The sequence below is a fragment of the Cervus elaphus genome, chromosome 18 (assembly GCF_910594005.1).
Source record: "Cervus elaphus chromosome 18, mCerEla1.1, whole genome shotgun sequence".
NCBI lineage: Eukaryota > Metazoa > Chordata > Mammalia > Artiodactyla > Cervidae > Cervus > Cervus elaphus.
Genome location: NC_057832.1, coordinates 57,156,553 through 57,174,757, shown reverse-complemented (window position 1 = coordinate 57,174,757; position 18,205 = coordinate 57,156,553). Strand labels below are relative to the sequence as shown.

General features: G+C 37.1%; 1 protein-coding gene across 2 annotated transcripts; it reads right to left on the bottom strand.

Moving 5' to 3' along the window:
• Window positions 1-654: 654 nt before the first annotated feature.
• CBLL1 (Cbl proto-oncogene like 1) lies at window positions 655-16,654 on the bottom strand. Of its 2 annotated transcripts, none has more exons than XM_043872259.1 (6): window positions 16,265-16,654; window positions 11,361-11,528; window positions 8,316-8,413; window positions 7,834-7,917; window positions 6,756-6,829; window positions 655-4,437 (listed from the first exon to the last, which is right to left on the bottom strand). In XM_043872259.1, exons 1-6 carry the CDS (start codon window positions 16,275-16,277, stop codon window positions 3,399-3,401), a joined length of 1,476 nt encoding a protein of 491 aa, XP_043728194.1. In that variant the 5' UTR covers window positions 16,278-16,654; the 3' UTR covers window positions 655-3,398. The 2 variants fall into 2 exon arrangements, with proteins under 2 accessions (XP_043728194.1, XP_043728193.1); XM_043872258.1 differs by having other exon boundaries at window positions 8,316-8,416; window positions 16,265-16,652.
• Between the last annotated feature and the right edge of the window lie 1,551 nt (window positions 16,655-18,205).

Below are 18,205 nucleotides of genomic sequence, written 5' to 3'. Positions count from 1 at the left end.
AACTCATGACCCACCATTTCATTTAACTCCTGTGATTCTGTAATGCCTAAAAATTCAAATGGGAGCTGAGGAAATTAAAGTTTAATATTAAAATGTTGCTTTAACAATTCTGCCGTAACACTTTTCCCCTCAAAAATAGAAAACTGAAGGGGCATGAATCAAAACAAAAAATGTTTGAAAATTCAAATATTTTTATTAGTATCATTACCAAGTATTTTAACTGGCTTACCTCTCTTTCCCCTTTAAGTGTAGTATATCCAATATTGCTTTATTAGATTGTGCATATATTGTAGTAAGTAAAGTCTGCTTGGTCTAGGCCACAACTGAACAGATTACAATTACAAACCAGTAAAGAAAAATAAATCCACTTCAGTTAGAATATAGTATGATTGTGTCAAGCCTCAATTAACATCAATATACCAATTTGATGGTTGATCTAATAATCAGAAAAGTGTATTTTTGTTTCAGGTACTTGAGATTTTTCCACATACTTTTTTTTTCCATTAACGCTTTTTAAAAAATAAGTTTACATGGTTTTTCCAAAAAGATGTATGAAAGATACTCTTCCAGTACATCAGAACAAAGCCAAAAGCAGCTCTGTATACTTCATATCATAAAATGACCTATTTCAAGTTTAAAAATATGGTCAAATTATCTTTTCCATTTGTATTTTAGTGTTAGTCTCTTATACAATAACTTGAGCAAGTGGTTTTTTACAGGGCAAAATGAATATTAAGTAGTTTCTTACAATCTTTGCAACTGATAATTTTCCCCAATACTATACATTATACTCTGAACAAGCATGTCACTTTAGAAATATTAACGTTCACCTTGCTGGTTTTAAGCTCCAAAAATGTGAAATTTTGCTGTAGAAGTTGTATCGATGTGAAAAATTCTGCATTCTCCCAAATGTGTCATCATTAGGTAAAAATTCATCTAGGCAAAACAGTATTTATGCTTTCATTTTATTGTTTTTAAGAATTAAACTGCCACCTCAGTAGTCTTTTAAGAGCAATATAATGAAACATACATACATTTAATTTAGACTTATGTCCATCATAGCTTCAAAGGCTTCCCTGAAATAAGGCTGGGATTCACATCTTTTTCCTTAAGGAAAGAAACACTAACAATAATTTTGTTATCCTTCTACCCACCCACCCTCATTCAAACAATAACTGGATGAATTCAAGTCTAACACCATTTAAAAAAAAAACTGTCTGCTACAACACATTCATCTGAACTGCCTCCCTGCGTAACACATATTTCTTAAACCTAACCAAAAAATTTTAAAGCCTACGAGACTTAACATGTGGAATTTTACCGTGATAACATTTTTTTGTTCAATACATTCAATTCTAGTGAATTTCAATTAAATCAGGTGAGCTCTTCATAAATAGCTGAGAAGCTTTAAAGTGAGTTTTGTTATTTCCTATTACATGAAACCAAAATATTGGTACTGAATTTTCAATAATATTTTAACAGCTCCTAAAGAGGGCCATTAAAGGTAATCAAGTTTGCACCAGTCCAAGTACCTACAGTAATATGATAGACACACTCACCACCATTTCACACTATTTCACTCCTATGCTTCTAATAACCATTTCTCATTAGAAACACCGAATTAACACTGAACTCTCAAATTGCTAGGTGTGAAAAATCACGTACTTTCACTTAAAAAAAAGTGTATTATTTTCAGCTGGTCATGGTTGAAAGGGCCATTTATATTATTTCAGCTCTAAATTTATAGATGACTTTGCATCAGATTATCCAAAGTGAGAAACTGCTTTGCCTGTTCCTGACAGAATTAAATGGTAAATTAGCCATCAGTTCACCTCTTGTCAAAAAGAAATGTTCTAAATTTATACACTACAAACTATTTAATAATAAATGGTATCTGTATACTACACATTTCATGTTTATGTTATGCACCATTTTAGGGGGGAGGAAGTACTTCACAGGGGTGTATTCAAAGGATATATAGTAATATCCTAAGAATGTTGATTTATACATATGAATTCTGTATAAACTGTAAGTGGTCATCTTAGCTGGACTGTAACAAGCCCCTATAATGCAAAAGCTGACTCTGAAGGCACCTTATAATGCACTGAAATTCACAATTTAGACATTACTTTTCTCTTCAATACAAAATCATCTGGTAGTCTTCACTGTTGACTCTATGCTAAAAAAAGTTCCAAGTTTTAGACTGTTTAACCAATAAAAGAAACAGGAAGTCAGTAATAGTTTTTAAATGTCAAGTTAGAGAAAAACACCTTATCATACAGTAATGAAACCTGAGCAACGCAAGTATGTGATTACAAGAACATCCTTCATTAATACAGTATTCAAATTCCTCCATGGCATTCAAATTATACTTTAAAACCCAATAAACAAGAAACCACTTAAGCACAGGATCAAATTCTACCATGAAATGAGGAATTACATAAAGCCTATTCAACCCTAAATATTTAGTTTCAGACAATGAGCAGAGAGGAACACACTTCATCTAAAGAATACCACTGATACAGTTCTATAAAATGTTACTTAAGGTTAATAAGTGTGATGCATCACGTGACTCCAACCATTCAGTAAAAAGCATTAATGAGTAACAGCATCCCCAACAGCTTGGAGCCTATAGAGTTGATTACTTTGGCCCTATCTTTCCAAAAATACAAGCAATGCCTCTTAACATTACAGACATAAATATTTTTAGACTGGAATTTCAATGTATTTTGGTGCTCCTGAGGCTGCCTATAAATGAAAAGGCATCCAAGTGAAGTGCATTATTTACCTAATATACCTCAAAATTTCAGTGCCTAAAATGTGAAATAATTTTCTACCATTTAACAGTCTGCCTTACAGTAAATTCTATTAGATTTTTACTTTTAGGATTTTATTGTAACTTTGGGAAATTAGTGGTAAAACATATGGTTTAAAAAACAGTATGTGGCTGCACTTAAGTTCACATAAAAATAGCATTTTACAACCATATTGAAATTTAATCCTTTTACACAGGTTAACAAAATGTATCACAAGAAAAACTTAAACATTGGGTTTAACAAAAGACGTACTTTTGAAAGTGGAACGATGGAAAAATGTTTTCAATTTTTTTTTTTTTTTTTTTTACAAATGGTCACCTCTGGGTCAATTTACCACACTAGGGGAACAAAGTTCTTAAAATATAGCCGTGCTCAACCGAGCCACTTCACTGTGCTACAGTATAGTACTTGAAATCAATCCTAAGGTCAAGGCTTAAAACCATTTTAGGAGACAAGACCCTAAGTGTTGTACAGCCACCTCAGCAAGAGGTGCTTTTCCTTCCCCGAACAGTCAAAGCTTAAAGATTGACTATACGTATAAGTTTTGTTTCCTCATCATATCATCAGTTCAGAATACTATTATCATTGGTAATACGGTCTATATCTTGTCTGATCTGGATGATGTGGTCCAGGTAGTGGGGTTTGAGAAGGCGGACCCTGCATTCGTGGAGGAGGAGGTGGCCCTCTCGGTGCAGGCCATATACCAGGACTCATTCCCCCTGGCTGTGTAAATGGAGGGCTCAGAGTTCCTTGATCTTCAGTGAACTGGGGTAAAGAGGTGGGGTTGTAATGGTGAGGAGGGGGTGCAGTTACAGGTGGACCACCATGTTGAGGTGGGGGAGGTCCTGGAGGAGGATGATTCATATAAGGTGGCATCTGGGCAATAATATGTCCAGGGGGAGGGGTAATTGGTGGTGGAGCAGAGGTCATTGGTGGAGGTGGAGCTTGGCTGTACACCAAGTGAGGAGTACCTGCGGCCTGGGGAGGATGTGGCATTGGATGGCTTATTGGTGGTGGAGGAGGTGGGGGTGGTGCATAATGTTGCTGTGGAGGCATAATATGATGAGGGTGCGAGACCACTGGTTGACCCTGATATTCAGGATGATGGTGAGCAGGTGCGGGGGCAGGAGGTGGTGGTTCTCTAGCACCTGGATTTGAGTCATCCTGAATAGGGACAGTTATTAAATTGCTGTGTTTTCTTGTTGAAATGCGAAAGGTTTCCTGACTGACTGAGCGAGGTGGAGGTGGAGCCATGGACAATTCAGCTGGAGGAGCACGAATATCCTCATGTGGCTGATTATAGTGCTCGTGGGGCACATGTTGCAAAGGAGGAGGTGGCATCATGATGTGCTGCTTTGGCGGAATATGGCTCATATGGTGCTTGTCTGGCGGCATAATAAAACGATCGGGGATTTCAGCTGGTGGTGGGGCAATAGGAGGAGGATGAACATTTTCAAGTGAAGCCCGGGTAACAGGTTTTCCAGCTCTCATATGGCGGTGGTTGATATGAGCCTGTAAGTCTCTCTGAGACAAGTATGTTCTCTTGCACCCTTGAACAATGCTACACATGAAGAGAGAACCTCGTGTACACTGCTCAATTCGCTGCACAGGATCACTACAGCTAAATTAGAAGGGGAAAAAAGTTTGATTTACTAAAAACAGACTATAAAAATAATGCACTAAATTTCAAAGATATGACTAGTTTTAAATTTTATTATGGAAAACACTGTAAAAAGTTCACAATTAAAAGTTATAGTTAATGTAAGTCAACCTTTAATCTTTTCCACTTTGTGGTCTGTTTGCTATTAAGCATCAGCATTTGTCAACATCAAAATTCTTAAGAAAAAAATTTAAACTGTTTATCAAACAGAGTATGTTTGAAGCAAAGACCTTTTCTTACCAAGATTTAGAATTTATCTGATTTCACAAACAATTCTATGTTTTGCATCCCAAAAAATTCTATGTTTTGCATCCGTGTGCAAAAAACCCCAAAAACCCAGGAAGGGCAAACCAAAGGATCTGTCAGAATCAGAGAATGCAAGCTTGTAGAGTATTTATTGACCAGTAAGCAATTTTCTGAGCAAATAATACTAAGTAGAAGATACTAAGTGAAAGGTGTTGTAAGAACTACAAAAATAAACAGCATTATCCTAATCATCAAGGTTCTTATATATTAAACAATATTTTAAATTCAAACCATGAATGCCAAGAGTCCTTTCAAGGAGGGGGTCTTCCTGAATTGTCAGACAAATTTACTACTACAAAGTATTACACACCCCTATTTTTCTAAATTAAAAACACTAAATTTAACTCAATTATTTTCTGAATGAGTCATGATCAAATTGTAACCATTCCTCTTCATTCACTGTTTTTTAATCCACTTTTGCCTTTAGAAGGCTTCTTGAAACAGTAGAAAGAAGACTGAACTAGGAATTGGAACTGGGATCTAGTATTGGCTCTGAGATCTTGAAGAAGTCATTTAAACTTTCTTTATCTGTAAAATGGGTTATAACATCTAACCTAACTTATTAATGTTTTTATACACACTTCACCCTACTTAAAAGAACATTTGAAACATCAATGAAAGAGTGAAAATGACAGGACTTAATGAGTAGTTAAGCACTAAACATGTATAAGCTATCATCATTGAATATGTGGGTCAGGTCATATGCCCTCTATCAAATGGCTCCATATTCTTGATTTTGAGTGGTGGCTGGTGTTCCTTCCTCACTGTAGGCTGGTACTACTTCTTCATACTTAGGAGGCTTCCCTTTAGTGGCCATTTGGCACACTTCTCATTTTTTGCTTCTAATTTGCTGTAAACTCTGAAATAGTTCCACAGTAACAGGATGGCAGGGGGTGGGGGGGACATTTCTCTGGGTGATGCTTAAGCATTAGTATATAATATTTACATTAATTTGGATTGTCATTTCTTCACTTCCTGACCCAGCTCTATTAATCCAGATAAGCTTATGTTTTAATATACCTAACAGCCAACCAGTGATATGCTTACTGAAGTTACACTGAAAAACTTGAAAACTAAATTCCCTTTTATATGCTAAGAGAAGAATTAGTTCTTACTGGTTTGTTAATTCATTCTCTCCCACAGATGCCAATCTTCCTACACCATAAAAGAAAATTATCCCTTACAACTGTCCACAATTTTGTTATCAACTAATACTACAACCCTTGGGATAGGTTCTAACTTAGGTTATAAGTAACGCAGAAAGTGTACAGTTGTTCCAAAGAAGTTTCTCTCAAAGTTTTTCTTAAATCTTCTATCGGGGGTTCTGAATTGATATAAAAATTCATAGTTTATTTTGGATCCTTTAAGACCATCCCCAAATAGATCACTATCAATCAACACCTCCCGATGGTCTTAACTTGTCTGAGCCTGTCTTAGACCATGAAGGTGTTCTAAGATGTACTCAAGACATAATCAGATTTGAAGGCAATAAATAAGAGTTTATACTTACATAGTACTTGCTATCTGCTACTCATTTACTTCTAATAACAAGCCAGGGAGGTAAGTACTATTATTAGCTCCATTTTACAGATAAAGAAATCGCCTATGTGACATAGCTAATAAATCACAAAATAGAAATTTGAATCCAGGAATTCTAATTCCAGAGTCTTTGCTCTAAATCACTACATGATACTACCTCTCTAGCATCCCATTAAAATAAGAAAATATTTTTGATTATAATGCCAACTTTGTAATGTATTTATTATTGTTATTTTGGCCAATGTAAATTAACTGATAATAGCTAATTAGCCCCATCCTAAGGAGAAGGTCACAGTCAACTCTAGGCTCACAGATAAACATTAGTCAGGTCTACACACTTGCCATCTTGCCCCTGGTCTGTATCATATCGTCACCTTTAACCTAGATTACAAATCATTATATCACAATCCTTAAAAATTTAAGGATGATCTTACCCCGGACACATCTTATCTCCCTTTTTTTCATGTAAAATAGCACAGTCATAGCAAAAAACATGCTTGCATGGAATCTGTGAACAGAAACATGTTACAGTTAAGTATTCTAGAACAAATTAAAATACTTCTATAAAAAGCAACAGTAAGCACAGTGACCTAGACATAGAAGGCACTTGAGAACTGTTTGTTAAAATGAACATTTATTAAGTACTGATTACATAAAAACAACAGTTAACCTTTTTCAGTCACAAAGCTCTTTGTGAGAATGCAATGAAAACTTTGGCCCTTTCCCCCAAAAAACATACACATGCACATTCATGGTCCTTACAGGTTAAAAGCTCCTGAAGAATACTGTACAATGTTTTATCTAGTCCTGTTATCTTCAGAAAATATTTCACAGCAGTGAAAGAACAAGTATCTTCTACATTTAATACAAGTAGCCTCCTTCCCTGGTAGTCTTACTTTAATGAACTCACAAATATTTAAAAATAAATCAGAAGGACACAGTAAAGTAATGCTACACTATTTTAAAACTCACAATTCATTACTGTTTAGTTATGCCACACAGCAAAGCGACAGTGCAGAATCCACGGCTTCTACCACAGATTAAACAGTGAATTCAACTTTTTTCCAACCAAAATGTAAAACTACCTATTTATATATCAAAATTACTATAAAATTACAGTTAGTGCTGTATTTTAAAGTGCTTAGAATTCAATTCTCAGAAATCATAAATAATATTTAATTCAGTTTTATATTAAAAATTTTAGCCTTTAGAAATAACTGATTTTATTCTGTTAAAGAAAAATAATTTTTTTCCTTAAGGATCAAACCATCCAAAGAAATTAGTTTTCACAATTAGTTTCCTTAATTAATATTTTACAAGCAATCCAAGAATCTGTCAAGATAATTTTATTAAATGCATATTATCCCCAAACTTTCCTTAGCTATTTTATACTTATTCGTTATAAACTTTATTGTTAAACAATAATAAACCTATCTACTTAAATTTCAGAGTCCTCATCTCTACACAAATATATAAATTTATAAAAACAGAATTTAACTTAGTTATACTTACCATTCGCCCATAAATTTTAATAGGTAATCCACATTTGTCACAGAAATGAACTGGAGTATCATCCTTTTCACCTAAGATGTTTATCTGTTGAAATGATATAATTAAAATTTCCTTAAGCATTTCTAAAAATTATGTCTATAAATTACACAATGAATTAGTTAGTACAAAAGTTACCAAAACAATTAGAAATGAAGGTCTCTTGATATAATTCCCACATATGCCACATTATTTGAGCCACCATCAGTTTTGGGTTTTTTCCCCCTTTGACAGTGTTATTACTTATTGATTTTACTTGACGTCACTGAAAATTACTTCAGATTATTTTTGGAAACAGTGAAATAGGGCATTAACAAATGATTTATAGGTACTGAAAGATATAATTATAATAAAAGTTCACACTATTCTTTATGCAATCTAAATTGTCCTAATAAAGTATTTAAAATATCTTATTGTTCTAATTTTTTTTTAATTTTTAGTTATACCTGAAAGTCCCAAAAAAGGTGTCCAGGAAATCTTCGTTGATTTCCAAACAGTTCACCCCCTTTACAGTCATACCGTTCCTCTTCATTATAATCAAATCCTTCTGAGAAAACAAAATGTTACCTATTAACTTTTCACATCTTAAATTTCATTTTGGAAATACAGGTACATAGACCTGTATTTCTATTTTGTACATGGACAAAATAGACCGGTTCACTGACACCTTTCAAAGCTCCTCTAAGAACAGTATAATCAACTCTTACTAAACAGCTGCCAGAAATGATCCTGGGACCCATGTAGTCCAATTCTCATGCCTGAGAACACTGCAGTACTGGAGACCATAACAACACACAGAGGCGGAGCTAGGAAGGGATCTCTGATCTCTTCACTCCTATTCAACAGCTCATATTAACCCACCAGACTATTTCTGGTATAAAACTACTAATAATTATCATCATGATTATTACACAAAAGATACTGATTGTCATTTATTCTGATCATGGTATAAAAGTGGTATTATGTTGTAATTGGTATTAGTGCCAAAGGATTAACAAAGAATTCTGCAGGCTTTCTTCTTATGACTTAGAAAATTAGGTAACCTCTTCTTCAGCTTTAACTGAACCTGACTTTAGAAACAACATACTTACACCTCATCATTTCAATTAAAATCTTTCCCTGGTTATTCACCCAAACAGCAAAATTTATATCATATCTACAAGTCTCCTCCCCTACACTGTATGTATGTATCAATATCAATAAACTTCAAGATGAAGATCAAATGGGCTCAATTTCTTTGACCTGATTAAAAAGTTGATGGCAATCCTCTCATCTTATACAAAAGAAAATAAAATCAGTGAACAGTTTGATAGGGATTCTAAGTAGAATCCAATTACCTAAGGTAAAGCTGAGAAGACAAATCTATCCCTCCAATATGCCAGGCTTCTCAGGACTTTTGGCCCTAGAACTGGTTAACATCTGCAGACAGACACACAGGCACAGATACAATAATCTCTTGAAGCTGATACTGATACACTGGTGTACTGCTTATCTAATTACCTGCAACACAAACGTAGAGTTCTTCTAAGTTATATCTAAGTGACTCTAGGCTCTTAGTCGGCCCATTTATGCCTTATAAAAGCTGCTGTCACCGAAAACTCAAAATAAGGAAAGTTAATTTTTCTGCTTATCTAAAACTCAGAAAATTACTGAGCAGAACAAGAGCCAAGAAAATCATGAGCACATTATCATTATCCAGAGTGGTTCAACCTATACTCCCATCATTAAACTATATATATATCTGTATAGATAACAAAGCAGCAGCTACTGCTCCATCAATAATCTAGGGTACTCTGCCTTTGGCCTTTCTAGTTTTTTGTTTTTTTTTTTTCCTTTCTAGTTTTAAAATAATTTTTTAAAACTATACAATAATGTATAAATAAATTATTGTTTAACAGTAAAACAATGCAAAAAAGCTAAAATCCCCTTTCTAGCCCTTTCCTCTCAGATATCTCTTCATCCCCTCCCACTTCAGGTCACACCCCATTTTTAACAACCAAATATACATCCATAAAAGTTTCAAAGCAGCGATCAGCAAACTTTATCTGCCTAAAGACCAATTAAGTAAATACTGCCATACCTGCAGTTACTCAACTATGCCAATATAGTGTGAAAGCAGCCCTGTGTTGTGTGCCCTAAGCTCAGTCATGTCCAACTCCCTGTGACCCTATGGACTATATACAGCCCACCTGGCTGCTCTGTTCATGGGATTTTCCAAGCAAGAACACTGGAACAGGTTGCCATATTCTATTCCAGGGGATCTTCCCAACCTAGGGATCGAACCTGAGTCTCCTGCATTGGCAGGTGGATTCTTTACCAATAACCCACCTGGGAAGCCCGAAAACAGCCAGCGATACTTAAAAGAATGGGCATGCATGTGTTCCAATACAACTTAATTGATAAAAAACAGCACTGGATTTGGCCCATAGGCCATAAAAACTGTTTTATACTCACGAAATGACGAAAGGCCTTTCTAAGGATGACATAAAACTCAGAAGTTCAGTAGATAACACTGAATGTCTGACTACAAAGAATTGTCAAGCTTCTCTACAATAAAAATTTTATACACAAAATTCAAAAGACAAATAGGGAATATACACAACATATAACAAAAGCCAATTTTGTTAATCAACAAAGAACTCATAAAAATCAAGAGAAAGACAATCAAACAGGAAAAAAATGGGAAAAGGATATGAACAGGTAAGAGCCTAGAAAAAAGAAATGACCAATACTATGAAAACATACAGCACTGCTCATAAATTAAAGAAATGTGTATCAGTACAAAAATCTGTAAAGGATAATAGTACCAATATTGGTGTGGGAGTATAAAATGATGTACCATTTTTTAAGAACCATTTGACAACATCTATTAAATTCTAAAATGCATAAATTCTAAATCCACTAAGTTCTAAAATGCCCAAATTCATGCAAAATTTAAATTTCAAAATATACATACTAAGGTGTGTATTCTACAAAATATACATACTAAATAAATAAGGACATTTACTGCAAAACTGTCTTTAACAGCAAAATGTTTTTAAAAAATTGTTAAAATAAATTATGGTATATCCATAAGTGAAATACCTAAACCCATTTTCTTAAATAAGATACATCTGAATCTACTGAGAAAGCAGCATCTCCCATGCATCTTACAAAATAAAAGGGGGCAGTTATAAAGCAACTATGAAAAAGTCATACCAGGATTTGAGGGGAGAATAAAAATGGGAGGAGGGCAATTTTACTTTAGTATTGTTTTCTGCGATACTGTTTAGATTTTTCTAAACAACAGTGTTACTTTCAACAACAAAAGAAAATAAATCAAAAATATTTATAAAGGGAAAGTAAAATATGCCAAAATGAGAAGTCAAAAGACTGAAGAAGAGAGTATTTAAGATAAAAAAAAGAGGTGGCTAAAAGTAAATAAAATCACACTGCTTATTTGGTGGAGTGAGATGTAGAAGAAAGACTTCTGGACCTGTTAAACACATTACCTTCATCACCAGCTGGAGCCTTTGCAGGCATCCTGTTTATAGTCCTTGGAGTTCGAGGTGAAGCTTTGGCTTTGTTCCCTTGTTTGGAGATGAGCTTTATAGGAATTCGTCTTCGAACATCAAGACCACCCAATGATCCAGAACTATTAGTGCCTTGTAACTCATTGTCTATGTTAGGAAAAAAAGTTGTAATTTCTTTTAGGTTTTCTTTTTGAAGGTTATTCTGCCACAGGTATTAAAGCAATATACACAACATTATGAAGGGCTGAGTATCTGATTTTAAATACTATGCTATGTAAGTTCAAGTACTAATTTTCTCTATTTTGGATAAACTCTTAAAGCAATGCTTTTAAAGACATGGAGCCCTTTAAAAAGTTGACAAAAGTTATAGAACCTCTCCCTAAGAGGATGGACAATAAAATTTTCCATGTAATTTCCAGAGCGGTTTATAGAAACATAAAATCCTTCTGTGTAACAACTGTAAGATTTTTTTTTTAAAGAAGGAAAAAAAGGTAAAGAAAGAACAGCAAAAAGAAAGAAAGCCATCATTTCCATCAAGCATGCAAAGTAGGCACTCAATGAATTTAGTAATCTGCATCTACATCAGGGCAATCAATAATATTGGAAACACAAAACTAACACTGCCAATGGTAGAATTAAATAAATAATGCCCTGAAAATGAAGTTAGTTTTAGGGATGTGATTATCCTCTTCGGTGTAAAACAGTTTTTCTAAAAAGCATTCAGGAATATAGTAAAAATTACCACACTATTTAGCAGTAAACACACACACTAATATACTAGAACATTTCTAGATGTACAGGTGACTGCGTTATTCTTAGTCAGCACTGTAATGGTAAATTATAGGTGAAGAGGATGCAAGATTTCTGTACTTCCAACTAGGCCTAAATAACTGACACTTTCTATGTCTCTGTTATTAGCTTATGAAATAAATTTACTCATATACTATAAGTAATACAAGCATTATTTCATAGAACTGACTCTAAGATTAAAAGCCACCTTTTTTCAAGTCCATGACGACACAGTACCATCTAGAAAATATTTACCTTTATCTGCTAAAAACAGAAAAGGAAATGCCCTAAAGTAGGAAATGCAAATAATTTAAAATAGCAACATTTTAAAAGATGATAATTAGTGAGCAACACTGTGTAACTGCCACTGCAGGAGACAGCACAATCAGAGATATAACCAAACTATCCACATTAAATTCACTAAAGTCAAATTTGGAAGTAGTATCCTACCCAGCAGTAATGATCTCCAAGGATACTAGAATTACACATCGATTTGCACTCTTTCTCAATAATACACAGAACAAAATTCAAAATCAGTCCTTAGCTATTAATTTAAATATCTTTCAGTCTGCTTTCTATTATTATTTTCATAACAGCTAATCTGCAAAAAAAAAAAAAAAAACCATGAGAATGGGAATACATGGACAGTTAAAAGTCTTAAACTAGGATAAATCCATCTTGATTTAACTCTCAATGCTTCACAAAAGGTATCAACAATCAGATAATCCTTTCATCTGCTTTCACTCTAGTTGCTTATTTAGTTGCTAAATATCTACAAGCAATGAAGCAGCAAAAAGATAATGTATTTCATCTGCTTTGACTCTAGCTGTTTAAAATACCTACAAACAATGTAATAGCAAAAAGGTATGACAGAATGATTTTTTTTTTTTTTTTGCTTAGAAGGTATTCCTGACTTTTCAATAAATTAAAAAATGAAAAAAAAAAAAAAAGAATTAAAAAAATAGCAAGTTATCAGAGACAGTTCAATGACGTCTTTCTGACAGTAAAAGGACTCTGAACAGTTTTACCTTGGTGAACATTTCATTACTACAAGTCCTTTTCACACTACCTAGACACCTGAGGTCATGATTATGACTTTCAAGAGCCTGCTGCCCTCTAACTCCTGCCTCAGACTCCAAGTACAAAGTACAGCTTTAATAGTGACATCACTCTGGGTTTATCTTGGGGCTTGGGGGGTTTTATTAAGAGTCAAAATATACAGCACAATTTCCTTTTGAATATCACAACTAAAAATCCTAAAGGCCTAACAACGAAAGTCCTTGGATATTATAGAAAGTGAGAATTAAGAATGTAACCGCCCATATGAAGTGAAATCCACTGCAAAAGGCCTAATACGGAATATTGTATTATATAGGTTTTAAAAAGATTTGTGCAGAATTTTATCTTGAATTAAAGGAATCAAGAAGTATTTTTATAAAATTTAGGTTACAGTTACAACTAAGTGCTAATTTTTAGAATGGCCAAAGACTCAATCAAGTATTAGGAGTTTCTTGGAGTAATTTTCTATTACAATACTACAGGATAGCCTTCATTTTACGACTGACGATTTCAGCACGTTCACAAAACCAGTCATTTTTGCATAACATTCAAGCGTTCCATCAATTTCCCCACGGGCCTCTTTTAATCCTTTGATATTAGAATTTTCCTTTTGAGATGCCTATCCTGACATAATGTCTTCAATTTATTGGCTATCTGGCACGTCCTCATTTACCAATGATTTTATTTGTGATTCAAACAAATACCAAATTCACATTTATGAATATGATGAAAACTTGAATATTGTGTAAGGTTTGTAACCACAATCAGTGTACAACATTTGATACCATTTTCTGACATGAAACTGGTAAGGACACTGCCTTATAAGGAAATTTTTAAAAAAAGAAAAAGAAAAGAGGCTCATGTTAAGTATCTGGGATATCTGAGTAGGAACTATTTTTTCAAGTGGTCAGTTCATTAGTGAATATTTCCATGTTAGGATGACTTTTACTTTCTTAGGCAAACTTTAACTTAGAAAAGTAGGATAATAAATACTCAGATACACACCAACCCACATTACAATTTCCTAACGTAACATCCATAAACTGTGAAAAGTGCTTGACTCCCAATTCCAGTAACTGGCTCAAATGAGAAATATTTCACTAATGTGGCACGTTTGCTTCTCTAACACCAAGATTTCACGGTTTCAATTATATAAAATTTCCAAACACTAGAGTTCCCTACTGCCAGGCCCTCTTCTCTACTGTTTTCCCTTTCTTTAAGTGATCTCATCCATTCTCATGCCTTAAAATCATTATATGGTACCAAGTCCCAAACAAATTGCCCTATGATTTCCACTTGACAACTTCCCTTCTATGTCCCAACAAACACCTCATACTTAGCAGTCCAAAGTCTTGTTGCCAAATTTCCACTTGTCACCTCTACTCCATTAAAAAAAAAAAGGTATTTTTCTCCCAAGTCTTCCAATAAAGGACACCACTCAAACTAGAACCCTACACACCTTTCGTTTCTCTCACATGCCTCCAAACCAATCCACCAGGGCCTGAGTTCTACCACCAAAAGATTCACTGAACCTGCCCATTCCTGTTTTTACTAAACCAAGCCACCGTCACTAAACCAAGCGTCTTTTCTGGTCTATTGCAATCACTTCCTAAATTTTCTATTTATCTTGCCTCCCTCTCTTACACCATTCTTCATACAACAACCTATTATACTTTAAAAAGAGACTATGTTCCTCCTCCACTTCTGTTCAATGGCTTCATATCGCACTTAAAATAATACTCAAATCTTTACCATGGACTTCAAAGTCTTGCACCACCTGACTCCTGCCTTCCTTACCAATTTATCCTAGGGCTCTTTCCCTCTACCTAAGTGCAGCTGATTGGTTTTCTCTATATTTTCCTCCCTCAGAGTCTTAGTATGTTCTATAAATGCTTTCCCTGTGATTTATGCCAAGCTGGATTCTTCTCATCCATCAGATCACAGCTTACAAATGTTACTTTCCTAAAAAGACTCTTCCTGACCACCCTCTCTGAAGCTTCCACCTTCCACAGCCCCATATGTCTTCTTCAAAGCCCTCATAATAATCTGTATTTCTAAAAACTTGTTCATTGTGGTTTTCCCAATAGAACGTAACTTCCATGAGGACAGGGACTCAGTTCATCTTGTTTACCACTCCACCTCCAAGCCTAGGAGAGTATGTGTATATACATACGTGTGTGTGTGTGTGTGTGTGTGTGTGTGTTAAGTTAAGTAAACAGTTGATGACTGAGGAATCCTAACTAACGCTTGATACTGGAAAAAGCCTTTTATCACCCTACTAGTAACACGGCTGATACAACTGAACGGAGCAGTATCCAACTCCAAATGCACTCATTCAGCAGCCAAAAACTGCAAGGAAGCAAAAGACAAAAAACACTTAAGAAAGAGTGGAGCCATTCTTACTTGGAGAAAGTAATGAGAATATTTTGATTTTAACCTCAAGACTGATGGTTAAGGACCACAGCTGAAGCGCGGGGCATGCTATAGGCTTAAGCAGAAAAGTTGCTCCCGGTATCATTCCAAAACCCATATCCGACTCCCTTCTCCCACCTCTAGTCCAAGAAAGATCGGAGAGACAACAACGACAGGCAGTGACCACCGCAGCACCCGCCCAAAGCTGACTGAAACAGCAGGAAGTCTCTAACCCACTCTAGCACATCGACTCCCAGCGTAATAAGACTTCCCAGACTTTCTACCCGTCAGTCCCCATAACGCAGGGCAGAGCGCCCAAAATGAGGGAAAAAACTGCCGGCGCTCTCTCCTCTCCGCGAAGCCCGCGCTCCCCGCGGTGCCGGCTCCGGGCTCAGAAGGAGCTGCCGTTGCCGGCACCGAGGCTGTAGGTACCACATCGGAGGGTAGGCCAGGAAGTAGCAGGCCCTGGCCGGACACGGGAAGGGGGTCTGTGAGATTCCTTCCTCGCCGCCACACCCCAGGGCTGTAAGGCGAATATAACCCCTCTATGTTCGCTGGGCGACTAGTCCCAGGCCGGCCAAGGGGGCATGGAACCTGGACCCCCACTGCCTCCGCCTCCTTACCAGTGTGATCCATGATTCGACTCGCAGGGCACAGTGGGAGCGGAAGTCAACCGCGCCGGAGTCGCAGGGAGCGCGTGCGCGGTACCTTCCGTAGGCCGGGAGGCGGAAGTGTGATCAGGTGGCCCAGGTTGGTGCCTTCAAAAGTTCCCTTCTCTTGCGTCCGCTAGCCGACTCCGGTGAGGGAGTCAGGCTCAGTTCGGGGCAGAGATAGAAAAAGCGAGTATGCGGGGAGCGTCAGTGTAGAGGCTACTAAGGGTTCCTCTCATCTGCTTCCAGAGGAAGTAGCCTTTTAATACGGAGAGGACACTGACGGGGACGGGGGAGGGGAAGAGCCGGTAGAAACCGGAGGACTAAGCTCGCGGCAGGTAAGGCGGCCGCCGCGCCCCTCCGCACACCCCCAACTCCGCGCGGAGCTTTGCCTTCTGGGACTTGTAGTGCGCCGGGACCCTGGTGCCGACCTAGCCCAACTGCGCAGGCTCAGCCGTTGGGCTGTCCCCACCCCGGCGGGCGGAGTAACGGTTTGGAATCCCCCAGAGTCCGCGAGCGACGTTCTCCGGCACCCCCGGTCCAGGAAGAGTGTAAACACTCGCGCTCCGGCAAGCGTCCTCCAGCGGGAGGTTGCCTAGGGGACGGTTGAGCTGTATAAGGCTCCCAGCTAGAGAGAAAAGCTCTGTGCCTATATGTCTACATTTTGCTTTGTCGCGATGAGCTGCACAGACCCACGCAGAGCTGACTTGGGTATCTACCCCGGTTCCCACCTCTCAAGTTGCTAACAGTTGAAACCCATTTCTAACGCTTGATTAGCATTCATTTTCTAGGGAAACCTCCCCCTCCCCCTAGAATACCTGTCCTAAGGACTGTACGCCGGGCCAGGTGGAGGACGGATGCAGCGCAGCCGCCTCTTACAAAGGTCAGCGGGGACTCCAGTGCGGAGTAGAGCTGAGGATGGGGAGAGAACGTTAGGGCTGGCCGCCAGGGAGCCGTGAAAAAGCGGAAAGGCCTAAAATGAAGAGACAGTTACCGCCACGGGCAGTACCTAGTTCCAGTTCTTGGTCCCAAGGGTTGGTGGTTGCTGTAGCTTTCATCGTCCTCAGCCGAAACAAAAGACAAGTGCCAAGGAGTGATTCCTGAGGACCTTCTGGGCCGTCTCCACCTCGCGACCCTGGCGCATGTGTCCACTCCCTTCTCCAGCCCTTCACACTTGATGCTCTCGAATGAGTAGAAAGGAGCACAATTAGTGGAAAACACAAGCTGGGGAGTCAAGGGATTTGGGTTCTATTCTTGTCGTCCCTCGGTGACGACATCATTACCTTGTGTTATGCACGCTTTCAGTGCCAGAGTTCCTAGATCAATTGAAGATTATTGTGTCAACCCCTTAGAGAAGCGGTTTCATGGTGCTGAATTCGGAGTCAAGTATGTGTAGCGATGTGCTCTATCTGTATAGTTAACCAGTGAGAGCTTGGAATAATATGATGAGTAATACTGTAAGTGTTCTGTGTTATTTGGTGAATGTTTTGGTGGGATCTTTTAAGACTTACCTTTTGTGCAGCTTTATAAACAAGTTTTTAGGTGCATTCACAACTAAGGACAATTGTGATTCAGAGTTAGTCCTGCTTTTGTTAAAATGTAAGTTTCTGTATCCCTAAGTGGTTTTCAAGATGCTTTCAATTGCTGGGCATTTTTTGTGTTTTGCAAATTGGGGGAAACAACCTTTCTTCCATACCTCCCTGTTTCTGTAAATATAATACTTTATATGAAAATCAAGCATTTTCCACCAATTTTGTGTATAAAAGTAGTTGTCACCTAGAAAGTGGTGTTGCTTTTTTTTTTTAATTTTTTCGATCCTCATATTTAGCATATCAACCATCCTTCAGACAAGGTCAGTTGCATTCAGGGTGGTATGGCTGTAGAGTCAGCCATACTTCAGATTGGTTCAGAATA

Excerpts from the sequence above, each read along its gene's own strand:
- CBLL1 (XM_043872258.1), bottom strand. Across the intron at positions 7,918-8,315 it reads ACCTTTTTTGGGACTTTCAG|ATAAACATCTTAGGTGAAAA; the intron begins GTATAACTAAAA and ends TCATTTCAACAG. Across the intron at positions 6,830-7,833 it reads TTAAAATTTATGGGCGAATG|ATTCCATGCAAGCATGTTTT; the intron begins GTAAGTATAACT and ends TTCTGTTCACAG.